Here is a 24,888-nt window from a genome sequence, read left to right as displayed (position 1 = left end):
GGGTAAGTAGCGGTGGGTGGGGGGTAGATAATGCCGGCCCCCCCCCGGCGGGGGGCGGCATTTTAAACTTCGGCGTTAAGTCTTCGGCCGGCCCTGGGGGTATAACTGATTTATACCCCCACACCCAGCAGGGGCAGCACTTCACTTGGGGGCAGCAATATGTGAACATCCAGAAAAGCATGGCTGGTGGGTCGCCCTACAGTTACCGCAAAATACCCCCAACATATAGAGGCAGCCGGGGGCCGTGCAATAACCCTACACTATACCAAACTTGCCCCAAAGGGGGAACTTCTGCTGTAGTGGTGTGGCTACAGGTGCGACCAGGGGGCGGGGCTTTACAAAGAAGTTTACATGACTTAGATATGGGTCCACAGGAGGGACTTGGCAAACAAAAGGGAGTTGGTAGGTACTCTTAGCTTCTATACGACTCTGCATCTGCAACATACCAGGGACTCACGTGACTCCGACCGGCGCTTCCTTAGTCATGTGACACTGAACACACCCCCTTCCACGGGACATGTGACGCTATGACCTATAAGAGCTTCAAACGCAAGAGAGACAACCGACCGGTAAGCTACGAGCGCAAAAAAAGGCCCGAGGCTCAGAGTTTATAACTTCCAAAACTTTATTGACAAACAGCAAAGCAGACAATGGGAGCTGATGTTGAGGGGAAGCTCCTGGTGGTGACGTCAGTGACATCCTCTCCCCCCGCAGCGATGTTAAATCGGCCAAGAGATTCGTGACTTTCATTCGTTCCTTCGGTTTGTTTCAGTTATTGTTTAATCCGCTCGAATGCTGCATGTTTGAGGCCTTTATTTGCGTTATAAAGTAATTGGTAGAGTTACCGCGCTGGCTCTTTACTGTTATTGGTGTTTCTATGCAGTCGGATGGGGTGAATATAAAGGGCTTTTCTTCCCAATTCATGTCCATGGCTTGACCAAAGTCGCAGGTTTTCACATGAAAGAGAGATAAAACACAAACACATAGAGCTTTCCATACAATGTAAGTAATATATACATAATATAATGTATAATCCTTATACCGCGTTACGCGTGTATACGATCCCGCCGGGCCTCTTATAATCCTTATACCGCGTTACGCGTTTATATGATCCGCCTACCGCGTTACGCGTGTATACGATCCCGCCGGGCCTCTTATAATCCTTATACCGCGTTACGCGTGTATATGATCCCGCCGGGCCTCTTATAATCCTTAATACCGTGTTACGCGTGTGTATGACCCCGCCGGGTCTCTTATAATCCGTATACCACGTTATGCGTGTGTATGATCCCGACGGGCCTCTTATAATCCGTATACCGCGTTACGCGTGTATATGATCCCGACGGGCCTTTTATAATCCTTATACCGCGTTATGCGTGTATACGATCCCGACGGGCTTCTTATAATCCTTATACCGCGTTACGCGTGTATATGATCCATACGGGCCTCTTATAATCCTTAATACCGTGTTACGCGTGTGTATGACCCCGACGGGCCTCTTATAATCCTTATACCGCGTTACGCGTGTGTATGACCCCGACGGGCCTCTTATAATCCTTAATACCGTGTTACGCTTGTGTATGACCCCGACGGGCCTCTTATAATCCTTATACCGCGTTACGCGTTTATATGATCCGCCTACCGCGTTACGCGTGTATACGATCCCGCCGGGCCTCTTATAATCCTTATACCGCGTTACGCGTGTATATGATCCCGCCGGGCCTCTTATAATCCTTAATACCGTGTTACGCGTGTGTATGACCCCGACGGGCCTCTTATAATCCTTATACCGCGTTACGCGTGTGTATGACCCCGACGGGCTTCTTATAATCCGTATACCGCGTTACGCGTGTATACGATCCCGACGGGCTTCTTATAATCCTTATACCGCGTTACGCGTGTATATGATCCATACGGGCCTCTTATAATCCTTATACCGCGTTACGCGTGTATATGACCCCGCCGGGTCTCTTATAATCCGTATACCACGTTATGCGTGTGTATGATCCCGACGGGCCTTTTATAATCCTTATACCGCGTTATGCGTGTATACGATCCCGACGGGCTTCTTATAATCCTTATACCGCGTTACGCGTGTATATGATCCATACGGGCCTCTTATAATCCTTATACCGCGTTACGCGTGTGTATGATCCCGACAGGCTTCTTATAATCCTTATACCGCGTTACGCGTGTGTATGATCCCGACGGGCCTCTTATGATCCTTATACCGCGTTATGCGTGTATATGACCCCGACGGGCCTCTTATAATCCTTATACCGCGTTACGCGTGTGTATGGTCCCGACGGGCCTCTTATAATCCTTATACCGCGTTACGCGTGTGTATGGTCCCGACGGGCTTCTTATAATCCTTATACCGCGTTACGCGTGTATATGACCCCGACGGGCTTCTTATAATCCTTATACCACGTTACGCGTGTATATGACCCCGCCGGGTCTCTTATAATCCTTATACCGCGTTATGCGTGTGTATGATCCTGACGGGCCTCTTATAATCCTTATACCGCGTTATGCGTGTATATGATCCCGACGGGCTTCTTATAATCCTTATACCGCATTACGCGTGTATATGATCCTGACAGGCTTCTTATAATCCTTATACCGCGTTACGCGTGTATATGATCTCCGTACCGCGTTATGCGTGTATATGATCCCGACGGGCTTCTTATATTCCTTATACCGCGTTACGCGTGTGTATGATCCCGACGGCCCTCTTATAATCCGTATACCGCGTTACGCTTGTATATGATCCCGATGTGCCTCTTATAATGCTTATACCGCGTTACGCGAGTATATGAACTCCGTACTGTCAGATATTTTATCACAGAAAACATGTATTCTATATTTTCTGTATTTTACATGAGCACAAAATGAAGTCAGAGCCATTTTATTTTATTTAATCATATAGTGATTATTTCTTTTTGTCTTTGTTCCCTTTATAATTGAGAACAAAGGAGTATTCATGTATAATGATGTTTCAGTATGTATGATACAATTAATGTTATCTTCCATGAGAAAGTTAAGGAGTAGACACTGCATATCCTTAGAAATGTAACTTGGAATGGGGGATCCATGGGAAGACTACAAGACCTGAGTTACTATCTAGGAAGTAACATTTGTCGATTAGGGTGACCAAGGATAAATTCCAAACACATATGTAATGGTTTTAAGTTAATTCTTAGACCAGAGCGTCTCTCACAGGTAAATTAAGAAATTACAATGGTGTAAATATGAGTAAAAATCCTAATTATAATGGGTAAAACCCACCGTTATGATTGGAGAATTCCTACCAAAAGGTGGAGGCTATGATAATAAGCCCTGTCTTTAAAAGCTGATGTCTTAAATAAAAAAAAAGAGAAAAAGATCGCACCCTGAAATGGACAGACCCTGATGGACTTATTCACCAAATTTACCCCAGAGAATTGGAATCTAAAGATCCTGGCACCATATTTCACTTGGAGTCCTAACCTATATAAATTGTAGAAAGTTATATTCTTGCCCACTTAATTTCTTGCCACTGAACCTGGATTAATTTCTACAAGGACCAGTTGGACAACAGCAACAAGTGGTGGTAAATATAATTGTTTTATTATTCTGAATAGAGGTGAATTTTGTCTTCTTCGTATAGAATTCCCTGTTTCTGGGAAATAATATATTGCATTATTGTATATGGCGGCTTGTGAGACTGCAGCTTATAACCCGTGATAATAACAATAATGAAAAGGTATTTTACCTATAGATGAAGTTTGACATTATTTGCATCTATTAGGAACTTCTAATACTCTTAGACACAAACAAATTATTTTTTAATTTGTCATATTAGTTGAACTAATATAAGAGAGATAGTGATATCTTTATTACTGCCCGGATTATTATCAATTTTTGGTTGCCGAGTGGACTGGAAATTAATTGTGTGTTAGACTCATAAAATAACGATTCATATTGATAACTGTCGATAATATACTGTATTTGAATTGATTTCTTTTTGAGATGTTTTAAGAATTTTGTGTTTTATATCATGCACTGTGTGACCCATATAGATATTTTATAAATTGTATTTACAATAAATAATATTTTTTATTGACTATCGTGGCGATATCTATATAATTTGAATTATAATTTTCGTCGATCTGAAAGAATTTAGGATCGGAGATAAAATATAGCGTATCTCCTTAAATTAATATTGTGGATGTGGTTCTACAATGTTTGGTAGCGTCGTTATTTTGTGTGTGACGAAATATTGGTTTTGCCTATTTTGTCTCATTAATATCCCTAACAGTACCGCGTTACGCGTGTATATGACCCCAATGGGCTTCTTATAACTCTTTCTCATCAGGGCCCTATGGTTTCTAACTACACCCCTGTGGCACAGCTGACATAGCGCTCTGTACCGGCAGCGCACCTCCGTCTGAGTCGAGCAGCAGAGTGCCGTTCTCATATAGAACCCCTAAGCCAGGGGCCTCCAACCTGCCGCCCTCCAGCTGCTGCAGGACTACATCTCCCATCCTCCTCAGCCAGCCCCTTAGCTGAAAGAGCATTATGGGAGATGTAGTCCTGCAGCAGCTGGAGGGCCGCAGGTTGGACGCCCCTGTCCTAAACTGTCTCTCCAACATGGTGTTTGGCAGAAATTCAGCAAAAAAACACTTTTACCGGTACTTAATGGGACGAAAATAGAAACGTTTCTCATGAGTTCCGTAAACACAGTGATTGTTTATTCATTATAAAGTCATTTTACACGCTGGAAGCGACAGGCCGTGTTACTGGCCGCGTTACTGGCCACGTTACTGGCTACCTGGGATTTCACAATAACAATCATTGTAATCTGCCTTATGTTGGGATCCTGGTTCCAGACCTTGGGGTTTGAAGAGTCCGGCTCTTAGCTGGAGGTCCGTGTGGAGATCACGGGACGGACCGAGCGCTCTCATTACGTGAGACATTGTACAGATAACCGAGAACGACACGTCAGGACCTTCCTCTCTTTACCTCAGACTTCGCAGATAATTCTTGTTTGGAAGCCCTGGAAAAAAGTTCTGCGTGTGTGAGGTCACTCGGGCTTCTTGCCTGGGGCCCTATCTGTCACCGACCTGCTCTGATCATCAGTATGTATTAAACCTGTCGTCTGCCAGCACCCTGCGCCGCTTCTATCCGCTAATAAGCTATTATCTGAGCCCTGGTGCCGCTCTGTGGGGTTTCTCTATCGCGGGTTTGGACCTGATAAGTATCTCTGCCGGTGCACTGCGGGGTCTCTAACAACCGGTGAAATTTAGTGGTAATTGTCCAAGTTTTTCTAGAAGTAATGGTGGATCTTCAGTGCAAATCAGTATTCTGCGGTAGATCTTATGTACTTGGCAGTCTTCTGTGGAGGATCTCCAGGGCCTGGCAGTACTTTGTGGTAGATCTCCAGTACCCAGCAGTCCTCTGTGGTGGATCTCCACTATCCGGTAGTACTCTTTGGTGGATTTCCAGTACTCACAGTCCTCTGTGGTGGATCTCCTGTCCCCGGCATTACTCTGTGGTGGATCTCCAGTACTCACAGTTTTCTGTGGTGGATCTCCAGTACCCGCCAGTCTTCTGTGGATCTCCAATACCCGCCAGTCTTCTGTGGATCTCCAGTACCCGGCGGTACTCTGTGTTGAATCTCCTGTACCTGACAGTACTCTATGATGAATCTCTAAGTTGTTATAGTTCTTTGAGTTGCGGTTCTAGTAAATCTTGATTCTGATAGTCCAGGTCTGGCCGGCAGGACCTAGGGGTTGTTAGTTGGCTGGTGCCTATAGCGTTTAATTTCCGTGATGAAGATCTGTAATTTTGCTCTGATTTTCCTCCATATTGGTAATTATACAGCACATGGCGGTGTCTGTTTGACCCACATCATTCATTTTCCACAATGAAGCCACGAGCCATCACTCGATACCGGCAGTCACAGTTTTCAGTAATACATACATGTTATATGCCACATAAAGGAAGTAAGAGTGTAATATCGTGGCCACTAAGCATTGCCTCGTTGGGGACGGATTGAATTTCAGCCGCGTCTCTGACCTCCCTAAACAGGCCGACGCATTTCACAGCACCGTGCCCCACCTAATCCAGCTTCTTCTTTAAAATATTTGAAATGTCTTTTTCTTTTATGTGGTTTAATTATAAGTAGCAAAAAGTGATATTTTCTAATAATTAAATGTTGATAAAATGTATATAAAGACCAGCCTTCTGTAAAGCGGCTGTAACTCCGGGGGATGGCGGCTCTCATGGACGGACCACGGTGTGTAAAGTGGGCCTCTAATATGGATCATTGCAGGCTGAACGCGGCTTTACACAGGTTTATTAAGAATACTGTACAGTAATATGTAGGATTTCCCTGCGGTGTTTAAATGGACTCCATGCAGTGAGCGTGCCCTGTGATTTAGTGCCGCAGTCCGGCCGCTCTGTCCGCAGTGGTCTCAACCCTCACCGGGGGATATTTCCTCTCCTTCTATCTCATCATTTCAATCTCTGTCCCAGTACCACAGAGCATCTGCCCCCCATCTTCCCGTACCCCTTTATCATTTGACACGGTCCACCCCAGAGGGGTTACTTTGAGGCCACGCGGCTGCTTAACTCCCAAGTGTGCCGTACTGCGCTCTAATACAGAAATAGCTTTAGACTGAGCCTTTGGAAAGACAACCATTAGTCCCAAAATATCTTCTTGTGGGTTTCCCTGAAACATTGGCGCAGCTTAAGTATTTTGGCATAGTAATAAAAAATAACCCCCCTGTTAATAAATATATGTGGCTCTGTTGAGTGGTAGTAGTTCCCCACGTAGAGAATAATCATTTGTTTGTGACCTCAGCTGGTTGAGACTCCTGAAAATAAAATCACATGAACCACATTTCCATCTGGGCTCCATCCCACCGTAAAGCAGTGAACAAAATCCTTTCTAAACACATCCTCAACATAAGTCGCCTTTCCATTAGCAGGTGAAGTAGATAGATTGTTTCAATAAACGGTTCTGAAGGGGCCAGAGGAGGTCCACTATATGTCCACCTCCCCTTCGTAGAGTAAAATCCCGCTGAATATGGTGAGTGGCTCATCTGAGTGCGCCAGTCGTCCCATCACCAGGTCGATACAGACCGTGTCCCCGGCATCCAGCTGCAGAATAAGGTTGAATACCCCCAGAGACCCGGCGCTGGTCTTATTCTCCACCAGAGGCTTTTTCTCCAGGCCCTCGGGCTGATAGCCGGCAGAATCTACTCGGGCGATGCCGTAATTTGATTTGGAGAGCACTGCTTCCATCTTCTCATCCTTGTAGCCGGTAAGGATGGCGCTAATAAAATAACGTCCTTCCACAGGAGCCGTGAATATCCCTGGAGAAAGAAGGTTGCAGAGAATAATCAACACAGTTTTACAACAATCTGAAGTAAAAACAAATTTGTTCCAATGAGACCCTCTTCTAATGGCTTTCATGCAATGGAATCACATTCTCCCTTTGGCCACCATTCCCTGGGGGACCCTCTAGCCGTGGCTGGCATTCCCTTAGGGGGACATCTTTTCTTTGTGTAGCATTGACTGGGGGGGCAATCTGCCCTTGGCTGACATTTCCTGGGGTAGCATAGCCACCCACCAGCAGTTTGTCTTGGACCTAGAAGGTGGGAGCCTCCAAACAGTCCAAGAACTCTCCCGGATCTCCAAGAACTCTTTTATCAGCTCAGCCTTGGTCCACCATCTCTCAGATGGCAGTTGGTCCTTCTCTAACCCATCTCAGGAGATTATTGATGAAATAGCCTTCACTTTTTTGACCATTTATTCTTTTCACTCTGCAGAAAAGCATCATGACTTCTTTCACTACTTCATCTTAACTAGAGAGACTTCTTCTGTTTCCTCTTGTGTAGCCTGAAGTAGATTATGCTCAGACTAAGGGTATCTTGATCCACAGCTGTGGTCAATGGGTGTTCCAGAGATCTCATCTAGACGCAACCTTCAGGCCAGACCCCACCACAGGGGTAATATATGCCTCTTCCATTGTCACTGTCAAGCCATAAAGGTTCTGTGTTGCAATAGGGGCACAAAAGGGGAATTTACATGTTCCCTCATTCACAGTGTCGCACCTCTCCGTACCAAACTACAGCAGTGGTTGCCCACCGGTTGAGCACTGGGCTTGGTGTGGGCTCATTTTGGAGACATAATGCTAGGCTCTTGGCTGCAGGATCTCAGATCCAGCATTGCCAATAGTGTTGCCTGCAGTGTTACCAAAGTAAGTATTAGTATGGTGTGTTTTGGATGTAACACGTGCCACAAGGTTAATTATTATTATATACAGGAAATATATATAATAAGTGTCTATTACTGAGAAAAAAACTCACCACTTGATGGGTCATAAGCGTTGCCATCATTCACCAGAACCTTGTCAAAGGCGATGGTACCAGGGTCCACCTGGGGGATGGTGAGGGCAGCAGAGAAGGAGATTTGTGGCACTAAGGAAGCCTCACCTGTAGGACCTGGAGACGAAAAGGAATGTAACACCCATTAAACGTCTCCAAAAACCATGAAAATAGGACACATTAGGCCAAAAATTCCACTTACCTTGTTCCCCTCGCAGCCCTGAAAGAGAAAAAAAGAGAAAAGTTGACTATAAAGTTACCTCTAGTGACAGCCCCTCATTACCCCTGTATAACACTCACCCTCCCTTTCATTACCTCTGTACCTCTGCTTGTCCCTATAATTATCCTTGTATAACACTGACCCTCCATCTCGTTACCCCTGTATTAGAGTGACTCTAATTCTTGTTATCCCTGTATAATAATGGCTTTCCCTCTCATTACTGCTGCTTACACTGACCCTAAATTTTGTTACCCCCATATAATGCTGGCTCTCCCTCTTGTTACCCGTGTCTCACATTATTCCTGAATAATCTCTCTTCCTCATTAGTCCTGTATAATACTGGGTCTTCTCATTTCCTCTGTAAAACTCTGACCCTCTCTCTTATTCCCCTTACGTTACTCCCATATAACACTACAGTATAACTATAACACTCACCAGGTGGTCCAACGGGTCCCTGCTTTCCTGTGGCTCCATCTTTCCCCGCTGGGCCGGGTGGACCTTGTGGGCCGGGTGGTCCTTGTTTCCCTATAGGACCTGGTGGGCCAGGAAGACCTGGGGGTCCTAGAACAGCAATCAGAACAATGAACACTGCTGATCTCTAAACTTATTACGTTAGAAACTTTACTAAACTAAACCTTTTCTAAACTAAACTTTACTAATTATAAACGTAAGAAACTTTACTAAACTAAACCTTTACTAAACTTAACTTTACTAATTATAAAGGTTAAAAACTTTACTAAACTTTACTAATTATAACGATAGAAACTTTACTAAAGTAAACTAAAACTGAAATTGGGTATAAAATGAATGTATTGTCAATTATGGGCAGCAGGTGCATGATAAAATATTTGCAATCAGCAAGCCGAATGGTTCAGTATGCCTCGGCTCCCTGGTTATCTCTCATTTTCTGCTAACTACGTTCACTTATTGCTTCCATCTTACTAAGACACCACCTGTCATGAGCAGAAGGTCTGTCCTGGACTCACCCATAAAGTCCTGCACGGTGAAGTTCTGGAACTCAGAAGACAGGACCAACACGGAGCTGTTCAGGCTGTTCAGTCTCTTGTTTATCCCGTTCAGTTGGCTGTTGTGTAGCTTATCAAACCACGCGCTGTGCGTCCTGACCGTGCTGTTCATCTCCTGGACACAGTTCCACAGGCCTGACACGTGTTTACCCAAATTCTCCTTGATCTTCTGCAGACTCCCCGACACTGAGTCCAGTTTAAGGCAGACATTTTCAAGCTTAGAAAGTCTGTCGTCCAGCCCTCCAGCAGAACGTCTACAATCCTGTGTCTCCTCCAGGACCGTGCTACCAAATCTCCTGATCTCCTTCTCTACATTTTCAAACTTTTCCGAGTTGTCTTCGATGTGCTCTGTCACTTCTTCCTGGATCTTATTGATCTCAGAGATTATTTTGTCCTTGGTGGTTCCTAGCTCAATGATGTCTGTCTGGTGTTTTCCAACAGTCTCTTGAAGGTCTTTGATGGTGTCGTTCAAGGAGCTGAAGGTCACAATAATGTTGGACAGCTCTCCTTGCATAGACTTCAAGTCTATGTTGGAGCTCCCTCCAAAGACACTGAAGCCATCCAGTGGTTTGCTAGAGCCAACGTGATCCTTGCCCTCCTCCTCTTTTTTCTGAATGTGTTGGCAGCTGCTCTTACATTCTTCTACCTGCTCCTTTAACTTGCCCACCTCTTCCTGTAAATTGGAGCAAACCTGCCCGCAGCTTTTGTAATCAAACTGTATCATGGTAGTGAGTGATCTTATACCGCTTTCCAAATCAAGCATCTTCCTGTTGGTCTCATTCTGGTAACGTTGAATGTCTTTACTTGTGGAATCGTATGTGTCCACCCCTGTGAGAATGGTGGTAGCCAGCCTGCCTTCCAGGTCATCCATGTCAGTAGACATCTTAGTCAAAGACTCCCCGTTAGCCTCCACCAGCACCTTAATGTTTGTTAATTCACCCTCAAGGCCTCCGAGGGTATTTTGCAAAGAGTTCCCTGATAATCGAAGGCCATTGATGTCTGAGCTGATAATGCGGATCTTGTCTTCGTTCCATTTCACCCGTCTGTCCAGGTCGGAGAATGTGTCCTTCATCTCCGAGCTGCTTGTGGTGCATTGGTCAGTGCAACTGTTTATCGTGCTGGTCACCTGTCTCTTGAGGCTCTCGATGTCCTGGACAACAGTCCCAAGGACCTCTTCATTTTTACCCACCAGGTTCTTTAAAGAGTTAACATCCAGGCCAAAGCTGGCAATTGTGTGAAAGATTGAGTCATCAATCCCAGAGCTGTTTCCCAGCTCAGTCAGGAGCATATTTACCTTCTCCTCATTGCCTTTGATGCGATCCTCCAAATCATTCTTTAGCTTGTTGATCTCATCCTGAATGCCATCCCGATAATGATAATAGTGATCTTCTAGACTCCTCTGTGTGATGTTCATCCTACCTTCGATGTGTTCCAGACGGCTGTTGAGATTTTGATCTATCTGGGTGATGGTGTCCTTATCACTGCCATCCAGTTTGCCATCCAGACGTACTGTAAGGGCAACAACAGATCCGGAGAGCGTATCTGCTTTCCTTTCTGTCTCACTCACCCGCTTGCGAAGGTCATTTAGTTCAGAGCAGCAGTCCTTAGGCATGCGCGTTGTCAACTCGACCACGTGGGCCTGGATGTTCTGCACGGCCTCCCGGTTCCTCTGGTCTACAGAGCTGATCAGCTTTTCAAGCCCTCGGATTCGATCCCTTTCCTCATTCTGCTCGTTCCGGAATCCTTCGACTCCTGAAAGGCAGGCCGAACACGACTGCTGCATCCTCCTTTCCACCTCTCTCAGAATATCTCCCCGTATTTCGGAAATCTTTTGGCTCGTTGTGCTGTCTGAGCTGCTCGCCTGCTTGTCGTTGGCATTGTTGATTTTTCCCAGTTGATCATCGTGAAAAGTGATCCTATTATCGAGCTCTATCAATCGACTCTGGATCTCATTGAGGGTTTCTTTCATTTCTGGTTGGTTGTTGGCGGAATCCGCGGGTTGTTTCCCATTCAGGACGAGTTGGATCTCAGTCTGGAACTTCTCGCTCATGCCCTGCATCGTACTTTGCAGGTTTTGCAGCTCTTTGGTCAAATGCTGCACCTTCTCTTCCAGCTGTTTTACCTTTTCCGATTCTGCTTGACCTGCGGGGGTGAACGGGAAGTTTAGCCGAAGATTTGTGATTTAGGTTATTACGACTTTTCTGCATTAATATTAAAACCTGATGTTGACAGTCAGAGCAGACAAATGTATTCAGGATTTACATCATCAGAGATGGACAGAAGAGACATATCTCATATTTTTAACATATCTCATATTTCATATATTTTCATGAAATATTTGAACATGTATTAGGAAACTCCCCCCTCCCCCAACTGCAAACCTCTCTGTTTGGTCGATGGAGTCCTTGACTATTGATCAGAATAGATCCAGATGACACGTTTTGCCAGCGATAGCCAGAGAAGAAGCTCAGGAGGCCCAGGAGGCACAAGTCAGAGAAGAAACGGAGCGGGCAAGAGCCAGAAGATGCGAGAAGTGGCGTTCAGAAGGGGGGAAGGAGGCAGGTGCTAGAAGGTACCCCAGAGGTGGCATCCCAGACCTTTGGTGCACAAACAGAGCAGACTCTAAACAGAAGAAATGTTAGTTACTAAGAAACATAGAGAATACAGAGGGGGGGGTATGGAGACTGGGGCAGATTTTACCTCCAAATGACAGCAAATGACTGGAAAGGAACCGTATTTGTGTCCTGGGAACCCCAGGTGGGGGTTTGATGAGATTACATGTTCCGTCGGTTTGTTGCCCTTGAGGTCTTATGTGTTTCCACCCGAATCTTCTATATTAGAACCCTGAGGTCAACCAATGGGAGGCAAGCATGCAGCCTATTGGCTGTATCCAGTAACATTAGCTGCGTATTTGTTACCCCGATGGGCACCTCGCAGACCCACCTTCTCCGCCGGTGCTGCTCAGGTTGCTGCCCCCACTGGATCCTGACAGGCCGGGTCTTCCGGGTTTAGGCCTCGGCCTGGTAGTGGTGATTTGAGCCCCTCCGGCCGGCCCTTCCATGCAGTCATCCCCTGAGTAGCCCTGGCAGCACTTCCACTCCATGTCTGACACCGTCTTGTAGGAAACTTTGTAACGGGGCCTCACAAAGCTGCGGTACCTGAGAGACGGAAAAGCCAGGGGCCACTGCATGAAAAAGTCCTGTTATGTGATAATACCCTACTATATGTGATGTTACCTCGCTGAATCTGGTAATACCCCACTGTATGTGATAATACCTCACCGAGTGATACCCTTCTGAGTGATAATAACTTGTTGTATGTCATAATAACCCACTGTATGATGATACCCCTCTGTATGTGATAATACCCCTCTGTATGTGATAATACCCGGCTGTAGAATAATGTCTGTTTGGTTGCTGCTGACACTCACACCAGATTTCGTGGGCACTGGATCTGCCCCCAGATACATGGCTGATACTCTGGCTTCACATACGTCTCTGCTCCGTCTTCTACTATACAGCTGACTGTCCGAGTCACCGCGTACGCGCACCAGTTCCTACAGAGGGAGAAAGGATAAGGGAGGAAGGGCAATTAAATGAAAGAAGATCCCCCATCACGGTGACAGCCTCACAGAAACCCAGAACCAGCCGGCAGATCGGCCCATCCGGCATTCTAGTCTGTAAAGACCTAAATCAGTCGTTGGTCTCCCTTAGATTCAGGAGCCATATGCCTATCCCATGCATGTTTAATACCGTCACTGTATTACCCTCTACCACTTCTGCTGGGAGGCTGTTCCAGAAGATTCAGAAGCCATACGCCTGCCCTGTGCATGTTTAAATCAGTGAGTGGGTGAGATTAAGGGCCAGACCGTTGTGCCTCCCTATACTTTCCGCTGCCCTAGGCCTAACGGCACAGAGATAAATATGCCACAGCAGACTGGTAGAGTAGTTACATAGAGCGATCTATAAGAGGAATAAGGGACAGAGAGCGAGCAGATAGAGGAACAGGCGACAGAGAGAGATCGGTGAGAGGAGAAAGTGACAGGCAGCGGTTGGGGAAAGGAACAAGTGACAGAGAGCAATCTGTGAGAGGAACATGGGACAGAGAGAGATCGGGGAGAGGAACAAGCGACAGAGAGAGATCGGGGAGAGGAACAAGCGACAGAGAGAGATCGGGGAGAGGAACAAGCGACAGAGAGAGATCGGAGAGAGGAACAAGCGGCAGAGAGAGCTTGGGGAGGGGAACAAGGAGGCAGAGAGATCGGGGAGAGGAACAAGCGGCAGAGAGAGATCGGGGAGAGGAACAATCGACAGAGAGCGATCGGGGAGAGGAACAAGCGTCAAAAAGCGATCGGGGAGAGGAACAAGCGACAGAGAGAGATCGGGGAGAGGAACAAGCGGCAGAGAGAGATCGGGGAGAGGAACAAGCGACAGAGATCGGGGAGAGGAACAAGTGACAGAGAGATCGGGGAGAGGAACAAGCGTCAAAAAGCGATCGGGGAGAGGAACAAGCGACAGAGAGAGATCGGGGAGAGGAACTAGCGGCAGAGAGATCGGGGAGAGGAACAAGCGGCAGAGAGAGATCGGGGAGAGGAACAAGCGGCAGAGAGAGATCGGGGAGAGGAACAAGCGGCAGAGAGCAATCTGTGAGAGGAATATGGGACAGAGAGAGATCGGGGAGAGGAACAAGCGGCAGAGATCGGGGAGAGGAACAAGCGACAGAGAGAGATCGGGGAGAGGAACAAGCGGCAGAGATCGGGGAGAGGAACTAGCGGCAGAGAGAGATCGGGGAGAGGAACAAGCGGCAGAGAGAGATCGGGGAGAGGAACAAGCGACAGCGAGATCTGGGGGAGGAGAAAGAGACAGAGCGATCTGGGAGAGAAGTGACAGATGGGGAGACACTAATGGTAGGGTGAGAGAGGTGGGATCGAGCAAAGAGAGCCACGTCACGGATGTCGTGAGAATGAAGGGCCGTGGCTGCACGATGTGCAATGGTTTAAAGATCTCTAAACGGCTGCTCCAAATACCCCAAGAGGAATAAACCGGGGTTTATTCGCAGCGTAACCCTTTCAGCACTGGGAAATTGTATGTGTATTAAAAAGAGGGGTGAAGGATGTTAAACTTTCCCTGAAACGTTCCCTAAATAAATCTGCTGGGTGCATTTTTTAAATGATCCACTAGATGGCAGCAAAAGCCGGCGTAACCGCGTGTGATAATACCAGCTCATTCTACATGTGTGTAACATGTATGACCTCCCCTTATATAGAGTGATCCGAGAGATAAAATGATTGTATTACGTATCTGTAAATGGAACATAGGAACTCTAAATGAAGATATTTCTCCTGCTGCAGCAACACAGTCTGGGGGCCCCTTACTGGGGGACACAATTCCACAAATGAAAACTTCTAACCACGCACAGCGCATGGTTTGTGAGTCATGGGAGGTATTCTGTGTATAGGGGCTCTGCCTCATGGGAGGCATTCTGTGTATAGGGGCTCTGCCTCATGGGCAGTATTCTGTGTATAGGGGCTCTGCCTCATGGGCAGTATTCTGTGTATAGGGGCTCTGCCTCATGGGCAGTATTCTGTGTATAGGGGTCTTGCCGCTTTAGCTTTAGGGGGGGTTATTCAATGTTTTAGGAACTCAGGAAGAGATAACCCACTCCACAACCCCCACAACCTACCCCCCTGACCCATGCCACAACTTCCACAATCTATCCCTTCTCTGACCCAATCCACAACCTATCCCCTCCCTGACCAACTCCATGACCTCCACAACCTATCCCCTCCCTAACCCACTCCGCAACTTATCCCTTCCCTGACCCACTCCACGACCTCCACAAGCTAACCCCTCCCTGACCCACTCCACGACCTATCCCCTCCCTGCCCCACTCCACAACCTATCCCCAACCCTGACCCACTCCACAACCTCTCCCCTCCCTGACCCACTCCACAACCTCTCCCCTCCCTGACCCACTCCACAACCTCAACAACCTATCCCCTCCCTGACCCACTCCACGACCTCCACAAGCTAACCCCTCCCTGACCCACTCCACAACCTATCCCCCACCCTGACCCACTCCACAACCTCTCCCCTCCCTGACCCACTCCACAACCTCAACAACCTATCCCCTCTCCACAACCTCTCCCCTCCCTGACCCACTCCACAACCTCCACAAGCCATCCCCTCCCTGACCCACTTCACGACCTATCCCCTCCGTGACCCACTACACAACCTCTCCCCTCCCTGACCCACTCCACAACCTAAACAACCTATCCCCTCCCTGACCCTCTCCACAACCTATCCCCTCCCTGACCCACTCCACAACTTGTCCCCTCCCTGACCCACTCCACAACCTATCATCCCAACCACTGCAGCCTCCATACTGTACATCATCCCAACCACTGCATCCTCCATACTGTACATCATCCCAACCACTGCAGCCTCCATACTGTACATCATCCCAACCACTGCATCCTCCATACTGTACATCATCCCAACCACTGCATTCCCCATACTGTACATCATCCCAACCACTGCATCCCCCATACTGTACATCATCCCAACCACTGTATCCTCCATACTGTACATCATCCCAACCACTGCAGCCTCCATACTGTACACCATCCCAACCACTGCAGCCTCCATACTGTACATCATCCCAACCGCTGTATCCTCCATACTGTACATCATCCCAACCGCTGCATCCCCCATACTGTACATCATCCCAACCGCTGCAGCCTCCATACTGTACATCATCCCCACCGCTGCAGCCTCCATACTGTACATCATCCCAACCGCTGCATCCCCCATACTGTACATCATCCCAACCGCTGCATCCCCCATACTGTACATCATCCCAACCGCTGCATCCCCCATACTGTACATCATCCCCACCGCTGCAGCCTCCATACTGTACATCATCCCAACCACTGCATTCCCCATACTGTACATCATCCCCACCACTGCATTCCCCATACTGTACACCATCCCAACCACTGCATTCCCCATACTGTACATCATCCCCACAACTGTATCCTCCATACTGTACATCATCCCAACCACTGCATCCTCCATACTGTACATCATCCCAACCACTGTATCCCCCATACTGTACATCATCCCAACCACTGCAGCCTCCATACTGTACATCATCCCAACCACTGCATCCTCCATACTGTACATCATCCCAACCACTGCATTCCCCATACTGTACATCATCCCAACCACTGCATCCCCCATACTGTACATCATCCCAACCACTGCAGCCTCCATACTGTACACCATCCCAACCACTGCAGCCTCCATACTGTACATCATCCCAACCGCTGTATCCTCCATACTGTACATCATCCCAACCGCTGCATCCCCCATACTGTACATCATCCCCACCGCTGCAGCCTCCATACTGTACATCATCCCCACCGCTGCAGCCTCCATACTGTACATCATCCCCACCGCTGCAGCCTCCATACTGTACATCATCCCAACCGCTGCATCCCCCATACTGTACATCATCCCCACCGCTGCAGCCTCCATACTATACATCATCCCCACCGCTGCATTCCCCATACTGTACATCATCCCCACTGCTGCATTCCCCATACTGTACATCATCCCAACCACTGCATTCCCCATACTGTACATCATCCCCACCACTGCATTCCCCATACTGTACATCATCCCCACAACTGTATCCTCCATACTGTACATCATCCCCACAACTGTATCCTCCATACTGTACATCATCCCCACAACTGTATCCTCCATACTGTACATCATCCCAACCACTGCATCCTCCATATTGTACATCATCCCCACCACTGCATTCCCCATACTGTACACCATCCCAGCCACTGCAGCCTCCATACTGTACATCATCCCAACCACTGCATCCCCCATACTGTACACCATCCCAACCACTGCATCCCCCATACTGTACATCATCCCCACCACTGCATTCCCCATACTGTACATCATCCCATCCACTGCAGCCTCCATACTGTACACCATCCCAACCGCTGCAGCCTCCATACTGTACATCATCCCCACCGCTGCAGCCTCCATACTGTACATCATCCCAACCGCTGCATCCTCCATACTGTACATCATCCCAAGCGCTGCATCCTCCATACTGTACACCATCCCCACCACTGCAGCCTCCATACTGTACATCATCCCCACCACTGCATTCCCCATACTGTACATCATCCCAACCACTGCAGCCTTCATACTGTACATCATCCCAACCACTGCATCCTCCATACTGTACACCATCCCCACCACTGCAGCCTCCATACTGTACATCATCCCCACCACTGCAGCCTCCATACTGTACATCATCCCAACCACTGCATCCTCCATACTGTACACCATCCCCACCACTGCAGCCTCCATACTGTACATCATCCCCACCGCTGCAGCCTCCATACTGTACATCATCCCCACCACTGCAGCCTTCATACTGTACATCATCCCAACCACTGTATCCTCCATACTGTACATCATCCCAACCACTGCAGCCTTCATACTGTCTTGATATTGCTGCAGCTTCTGTATTGCTCCTCATTCCATACACTGTAGCCTCTGTACTATGTGCTGCCTCGGTATTAGATTCCCTCCATCCCGGGGCACACTGCCAGTGCTGACTGTGACAGGTTGAGCCCCCCGTATGGCTGACCCTCTGAACTTTAAGCTGTGCTCCAGCTCAATTGCTGATATTTTGGGTGCCTACCTGTGTCTGCTGGCGGCTCGGAGCCCATTCTGAGGCTGTGTCACCCCCTGGCCCTGGGGGGATCCTCCGGTGTACAGGCTGTATCGAGATGGGTAATTCGTGGCATTTGAATCCCCCAAATATATGGAGAGCAGGCCAGTGAGAATGAGCCACACCGTCTTGGCCATCTTAATCCGGCTTCAGGGAGAAGAAGAAATATAGACTGGGGTGAAATTCAGTGCCTGGAGCTCGTCACTGGGACATTGCCCAGGGTCACTAATTCTACCGCAATTACCCTTAATCCCTAGCAGCTGGAGCCGGCTAATCCTCCGATCAATGGCAGCGGCGGCCTCCCTGGCCAAAGATATGTTTAGGCTGCTCCCTGACCTGCTGGAGGCTATTGATCCAGCGGAGATATTAGACTCTCCGGAGTTATGTCAGATGCCGACTGCCGGAATCCTCTGAACTGACTGTCACAGGCGAGATTCCCCGACCGTTACACCCGTGGGGATCCAGGGGCTTTCCGTGTGCGTTTTACGCTCTGACCTGTTAAACTTCCAGACCTTCAGCCCTTCTCCCAACAGTTTGCCCCAGATGTCTGCCCGGTGGGGACACCAGGGTTTCTCCGCGATGGTTGGAACCGTCACAGTTATTGCCCAATAGACCCGACCCCTTCCAGACGGGAAACTCCAAGTGTTAATCCAGCGGTGAAGCCGGCGTCCTCCACGCCGTGGATCCGTGTCCAGACTCAAAGCGGAGACCCTTTCCAGATGAGCTCCTCCAGATGTTGGTCCAGCTGCTCAGACCTCATTCACAAAGACGAAACGTGTCAACTCAGGAACTTTAATACCCGTCTGCCTGACCGCCGGGCGTCGGTTCGATATCAGGGCTAAACCTTACAGAATCTCCTCTGTGTGGATCCTTCCTAGTGTCCCCCGGGGGAATTTACACCATGTGCGGAGGTGGGGGTTCTACTCTGCCTCCTGCAGCTCTCCTGCCCCCCTGCAGCATAAACTCCCCTCTTTCTTCTGCTCTTTTTTCAGTTTCTCTGCGGAATATCACCTCCTTTAAAGCTCCTCGGACAGCCCACTGCTGCCCCATCAACCAAAGGAAATGGGGGAAGAAAGAATCCCCTGCAGCAAAAAAAAACTGACCCTGGGTGGGGAGGAGAGGGAGAGGAAAGGAGGGGGAGGAGAGGGAGAGGGTAGGGAAGGAGAGAGAGAAGGATAGAAAGAAAAAAAAGAGAGAGAAAGAGAGAGGCATAGAAAGAAAAGGGATCTCATTCCTCTCCTCCCAAATGTCCCACGTCCTGATTAAGCTCTTCCTGCACAAAGTGTAAGCTCTTGGAGTCAGATTACCCATAAATAGGTTAAACGCATGTTCACGTCTCTCGCTGTATATTTCAAGTCTCCACATTCACGCCGTACAGAGCTGCGTACAGAGGATGCAATAGATATTGGTGTCGAGTACATGATCCAGTACACAGGGTGTGTGCAGCGCCGAGCGCATGATCTGGTTCCCTGAGAGCATGTGTGCAGCACGAGCGCATGATCCGGTTCCCTGAGGGTGTGTGCAGCGCCGAGCGCATGATCCGGTTCCCTGAGAGCGTGTGTGCAGCGCCGAGCGCATGATCCGGTTCCCTGAGGGTGTGTGTGCAGCGCCGAGCGCATGATCCGGTTCCCTGAGAGCGTGTGTGCAGCGCCGAGCGCATGATCCGGTTCCCTGAGGGTGTGTGTGCAGCGCCGAGCGCATGATCCGGTTCCCTGAGAGCGTGTGTGCAGCTCAGAGCGCATGATCCGGTTCCCTGAGAGCGTGTGTGCAGCGCCAAACGCATGATCCGGTTCCCTGAGAGCGTGTGTGCAGCTCAGAGCGCATGATCCGGTTCCCTGAGAGCGTGTGTGCAGCGCCGAGCGCATGATCCGGTTCCCTGAGAGCGTGTGTGCAGCGCCGAGCGCATGATCCAGATTAGAAACCCAGAACCCGCCGGCGGATCAGCCTCATTCAGCCCCCGTCTAGTCGCCCGTTTCTCCTGCTGTAAAGACTCAATCAGTCGTTGGTCTCGTCTTAGATTCAGGAGCCGTACGTCTATCCCATGCATGTTTAATACCCTCACTGTATTACCCTCTACCACTTCTGCTGAGGGGCTGCTCCACTTATCTACTACCATCCCAGTAATGTACAACTTCTAATCCCATGTATGTTTAAATTCCCTCGCTGTATTAGCTTCTACCTTTTCTGCTGGGAGGACGTTCCAAGTATCTACTGTAAAGTATTTGAGCCACATTTGTACACTGGTGTGTGACGTGTTAGGGAAAAGGAAAAACGTAAACCGTTCCGGGGGTGTAACACTTGTGGGGTGACGGCAGGAATGACACCTGGTAATAAGGAAAGGGGTACCACAGAAGGGTTAAGTGACCGTGAGAGGTGGTGCGGGGGGTGAAGAATATTTATGTTATTTTCCGGGTAAAAGCCGCATCCGGGTTCTAAATACTCCTTGAGCACAGGTGTAACGTGTCTCCCGAAATATTTTCCTTGCAGTGATTCTTGTTCTGGACTCGCTGGGAGGTGATTCTCTGACTTTGGATCGTCCTGTGAAGGGGATTTAGTAAAATTAAAGGGCAGTTCTTGCCAAGCTGGCGGGGGGGGGGTGCGGTAGTAAGCGGGAGTAAAAGGCCACGTCTCCACACCACGTGCTGCTGGGCCACAGACACGTCTCTGCTGGAAGGTGGATTTCTCCAGCGCCAGGGATCTGCTGCCTCCGCTGCCAGGGATCTGCTGCCTTCGCTGCCAGGGATCTGCGGCCTCCACTGCCAGAGATCTGAGGCCTCCACTCCCAGGGATCTGCGGCCTCCACTGCCAGGGATCTGCGGCCTCCACTGCCAGGGATCTGCGGCCTCCACTGCCAGGGATCTGCGGCCTCCACTGCCAGGGATCTGCGGCTTCCACTCCCAGGGATCTGCTGCCTCCAGGGCCAGGGATCTGCGGCCTCCACTGCCAGGGATCTGCTGCCCCCACTGCCAGGGATCTGCTGCCCCCACTGCCAGGGATCTGCTGCCTCCAGGGCCAGGGATCTGCTGCCTCCACTGCCAGGGATCTGCTGCCTCCACTGCCAGGGATCTGCTGCCTCCACTGCCAGGGATCTGCTGCCTCCAGGGCCAGGGATCATACTTCCCTCCAGCATCAAAATGGTTAAATCTTCCTGCGACCTGAGAGAGGAAGCTCTGTGGCCCAGAGCACTAACAAACCATTCATTATAATCACAAGCAGGAGGCATGACAGCTGGAATGAGACCGCTCCAACTCCAGCACAGAGACACCCAATAATGTGACCGTCCATTCACTCGCAGACATACCATATAATGTGACCGTCCATTCACTCGCAGAGACACACTATATATAATGTGACTGTCCGTTCACTCGCAGAGACACACACTATATATAATGTGACCGTCCATTCACTTGCAGAGACACACTTTGTATAATGTGACCGTCCATTCATTCGTAGAGACACACACTACATAATATGGCCGTCCATTCACTCGCAGAGACACACACTGTATAATATGACCATCCATTCACTCGCAGACATACCATATAATGTGACTGTCCGTTCACTCGCAGAGACACACTATATATAATGTGACAGTCCGTTCACTCGCAGACATACCATATAATGTGACAGTCCGTTCACTCGCAGACATACCATATAATGTGACTGTCCGTTCACTCGCAGACATACCATATAATACGACTGTCCGTTCACTCGCAGAGACACACTATATATAATGTGACAGTCCGTTCACTCGCAGAGACACACTTTGTATAATGTGACCGTCCATTCATTCACAGAGACACACTACATAATATGGCTGTCCATTCGCTCGCAGAGACACACACTGTATAATGTGACTTCCCATTCATTTACAGAGACACGCACTGTATAATGAAACTGTTCATTCATTCACTGAGACACGTGGTGTATAAAGGGACTTTAGGACCCCCCCTGCAGGCATCGCCCTTCACTAAAGTCACAAGGACCCTTGAGTTGAAAGCAAAACAAAGATAAAGGGATGGGGCAGCATCCAACATGAAAGGACCCAGTTTGGGCAGATCTAGGGGTGGAAGGATTTCATCTACATGAAAGGAAAATTCCACTCCAGGAAGCAAAGCCTGACAGTGAAGGGGGTTACATGGCAGTGTCTGGCAGTGAAGGGGTTACATGGGAGTGTCTGGCAGTGAAGGGCTTTGACAATGTGTTAATATTATCATTAGTTATATATCGCTGTCATACTCCGCAGCGCTGTACAATGTGTGTTGTTATTATTATTTATATATCGCCGTCATACTCCGCAGCGCTGTACAATGTGTTATTATTATTATTTATATATCACTGTCATACTCCGCAGCGCTGTACAATGTGTGTTATTATTATTATTTATATATCGCCGTCATACTCCGCAGCGCTGTACAGTGTGTGTTATTATTATTATTATTTATATATCGCCGTCATACTCCGCAGCGCTGTACAATGTGTGTTATTATCATTAGTTATATATCACTGTCATACTCCGCAGCGCTGTACAATGTGTGTTATTATTATTTATATATCGCCGTCATACTCCGCAGCGCTGTACAATGTGTGTTATTATTTATATATCGCTGTCATACTCCGCAGCGCTGTACAATGTGTTATTATTATTTATATATCACTGTCATACTCCGCAGCGCTGTACAATGTGTGTTATTATTATTATTTATATATCGCCGTCATACTCCGCAGCGCTGTACAGTGTGTGTTATTATTATTATTTATATATCGCCGTCATACTCCGCAGCGCTGTACAATGTGTGTTATTATCATTAGTTATATATCACTGTCATACTCCGCAGCGCTGTACAATGTGTGTTATTATTATTTATATATCGCCGTCATACTCCGCAGCGCTGTACAATGTGTGTTATTATTTATATATCGCTGTCATACTCCGCAGCGCTGTACAATGTGTGTTATTATCATTAGTTATATATCACTGTCATACTCCGCAGCGCTGTACAATGTGTGTTATTATTATTTATATATCGCCGTCATACTCCGCAGCGCTGTACAATGTGTGTTATTATTATTTATATATCGCCGTCATACTCCGCAGCGCTGTACAATGTGTGTTATTATTATTTATATATCGCCGTCATACTCCGCAGCGCTGTACAATGTGTTATTATTATTTATATATCGCCGTCATACTCCGCAGCGCTGTACAATGTGTGTTATTATTATTTATATATCGCCGTCACACTCCGCAGCGCTGTACAATGTGTGTTATTATTATTTATATATCGCCGTCATACTCCGCAGCGCTGTACAATGTGTTATTATTATTATTTATATATCGCTGTCATACTCCGCAGCGCTGTACGATGTGTTATTATTATTATTTATATATCACCGTCATACTCTGCAGCGCTGTACAATGTGTTATTATTATTTATATATCGCCCTCATACTCCACAGCGCTGTACAATGTGTGTTATTATTATTATTTATATATCGCCGTCATACTCTGCAGCGCTGTACAATGTGTGTTATTATTATTATTATTTATATATCGCCGTCATACTCCGCAGCGCTGTACAATGTGTGTTATTATTATTTATATATCGCCGTCATACTCCGCAGCCCTGTACAATGCGTGTTATTATTACTTATATAATAATAATAAGGCCCAGTCCGACCCGGCCTGCAGAAGTCGCGCAGGTCATGCTGGGTCACAGCAGACACGAGCTGCCCAGGGGGTAAATGGTTAATGTGGAAGTTACATACATTTTACATGCTGCTGACATACAAGCCGACACAGGAAAAGTGTTTGCCTCTGGGGTAATTAGATCAGTAAAGAGTTAATAACAAAGTGCTACAATCCTTAACACACAAGCCAGTGCTGGTTACCCTGCAAGTGGCAATAAAGACGTCGCCTTGGAATTTGGGTGATTTGGGAACAAACATAGAAACGGAGTTTTGGAATTCCCTCAAAGTAACTAATACTAATAACACACATTGTACAGCGCTGCGGAGTATGATGGCGATATATAAATAATAATAATAACACACATTGTACAGCGCTGCGGAGTATGACGGCGATATATAAATAATAATAACACACATTGTACAACACTGCGGAGTATGACGGCGATATATAAATAATAATAATAACACATTGTACAGCGCTGCGGAGTATGACGGCGATATATAAATAATAATAATAACACACATTGTACAGCGCTGCGGAGTATGACGGCGATATATAAATAATAATAACACACATTGTACAGCGCTGCGGAGTATGACGGCGATATATAAATCATAATACCACACATTGTACAGCGCTGCGAAGTATGACGGCGATATATAAATAATAATAATAACACATTGTACAGCGCTGCGGAGTATGACGGCGATATCTAAATAATAATAATAACACACATTGTACAGCGCTGCGGAGTATGACGGCGATATCTAAATAATAATAATAATAACACACATTGTACTGCGCTACGGAGTA

General features: G+C 47.7%; 1 protein-coding gene across 1 annotated transcript; it reads right to left on the bottom strand.

Moving 5' to 3' along the window:
- Positions 1–7,029: 7,029 nt before the first annotated feature.
- LOC149273281 (EMILIN-1-like) lies at positions 7,030–21,498 on the bottom strand. Its single transcript, XM_089506510.1, has 10 exons — positions 21,020–21,498; positions 18,354–18,530; positions 13,051–13,176; positions 12,564–12,778; positions 12,443–12,448; positions 9,582–11,762; positions 9,031–9,156; positions 8,578–8,595; positions 8,358–8,492; positions 7,030–7,361 (listed from the first exon to the last, which is right to left on the bottom strand). The coding sequence occupies exons 1-10, from the start codon at positions 21,496–21,498 to the stop codon at positions 7,030–7,032; spliced, it is 3,795 nt and encodes a 1,264-aa protein (XP_089362636.1).
- Positions 21,499–24,888: the final 3,390 nt, after the last annotated feature.

The sequence above is a fragment of the Sceloporus occidentalis genome, unplaced genomic scaffold (assembly GCF_023333645.1).
Source record: "Sceloporus occidentalis isolate IW3139 unplaced genomic scaffold, rSceOcc1.0.p SCAF_387, whole genome shotgun sequence".
Taxonomy (NCBI): Eukaryota; Metazoa; Chordata; class Lepidosauria; order Squamata; family Phrynosomatidae; genus Sceloporus; species Sceloporus occidentalis.
Note: the sequence above shows the minus strand (reverse complement) of the source record. Positions and strands in the feature narration are given on the sequence as shown.

What these genes read in the sequence shown, in the direction of transcription:
- LOC149273281 (XM_089506510.1), bottom strand. Translation starts at nt 21,498, where the DNA reads ATGATCCCTGGCCCTGGAGGCAGCAGATCCCTGGCAGTGGAGGCAGCA. An exon ending in CGAGCCGCCAGCAGACACAG is followed by an intron (nt 13,177 to 18,353) that starts GTAGGCACCCAA and finishes CTCCCTCTGTAG; the next exon opens with GAACTGGTGCGCGTACGCGG. An exon ending in CAGTGCCCACGAAATCTGGT is followed by an intron (nt 12,779 to 13,050) that starts GTGAGTGTCAGC and finishes TCCGTCTCTCAG; the next exon opens with GTACCGCAGCTTTGTGAGGC.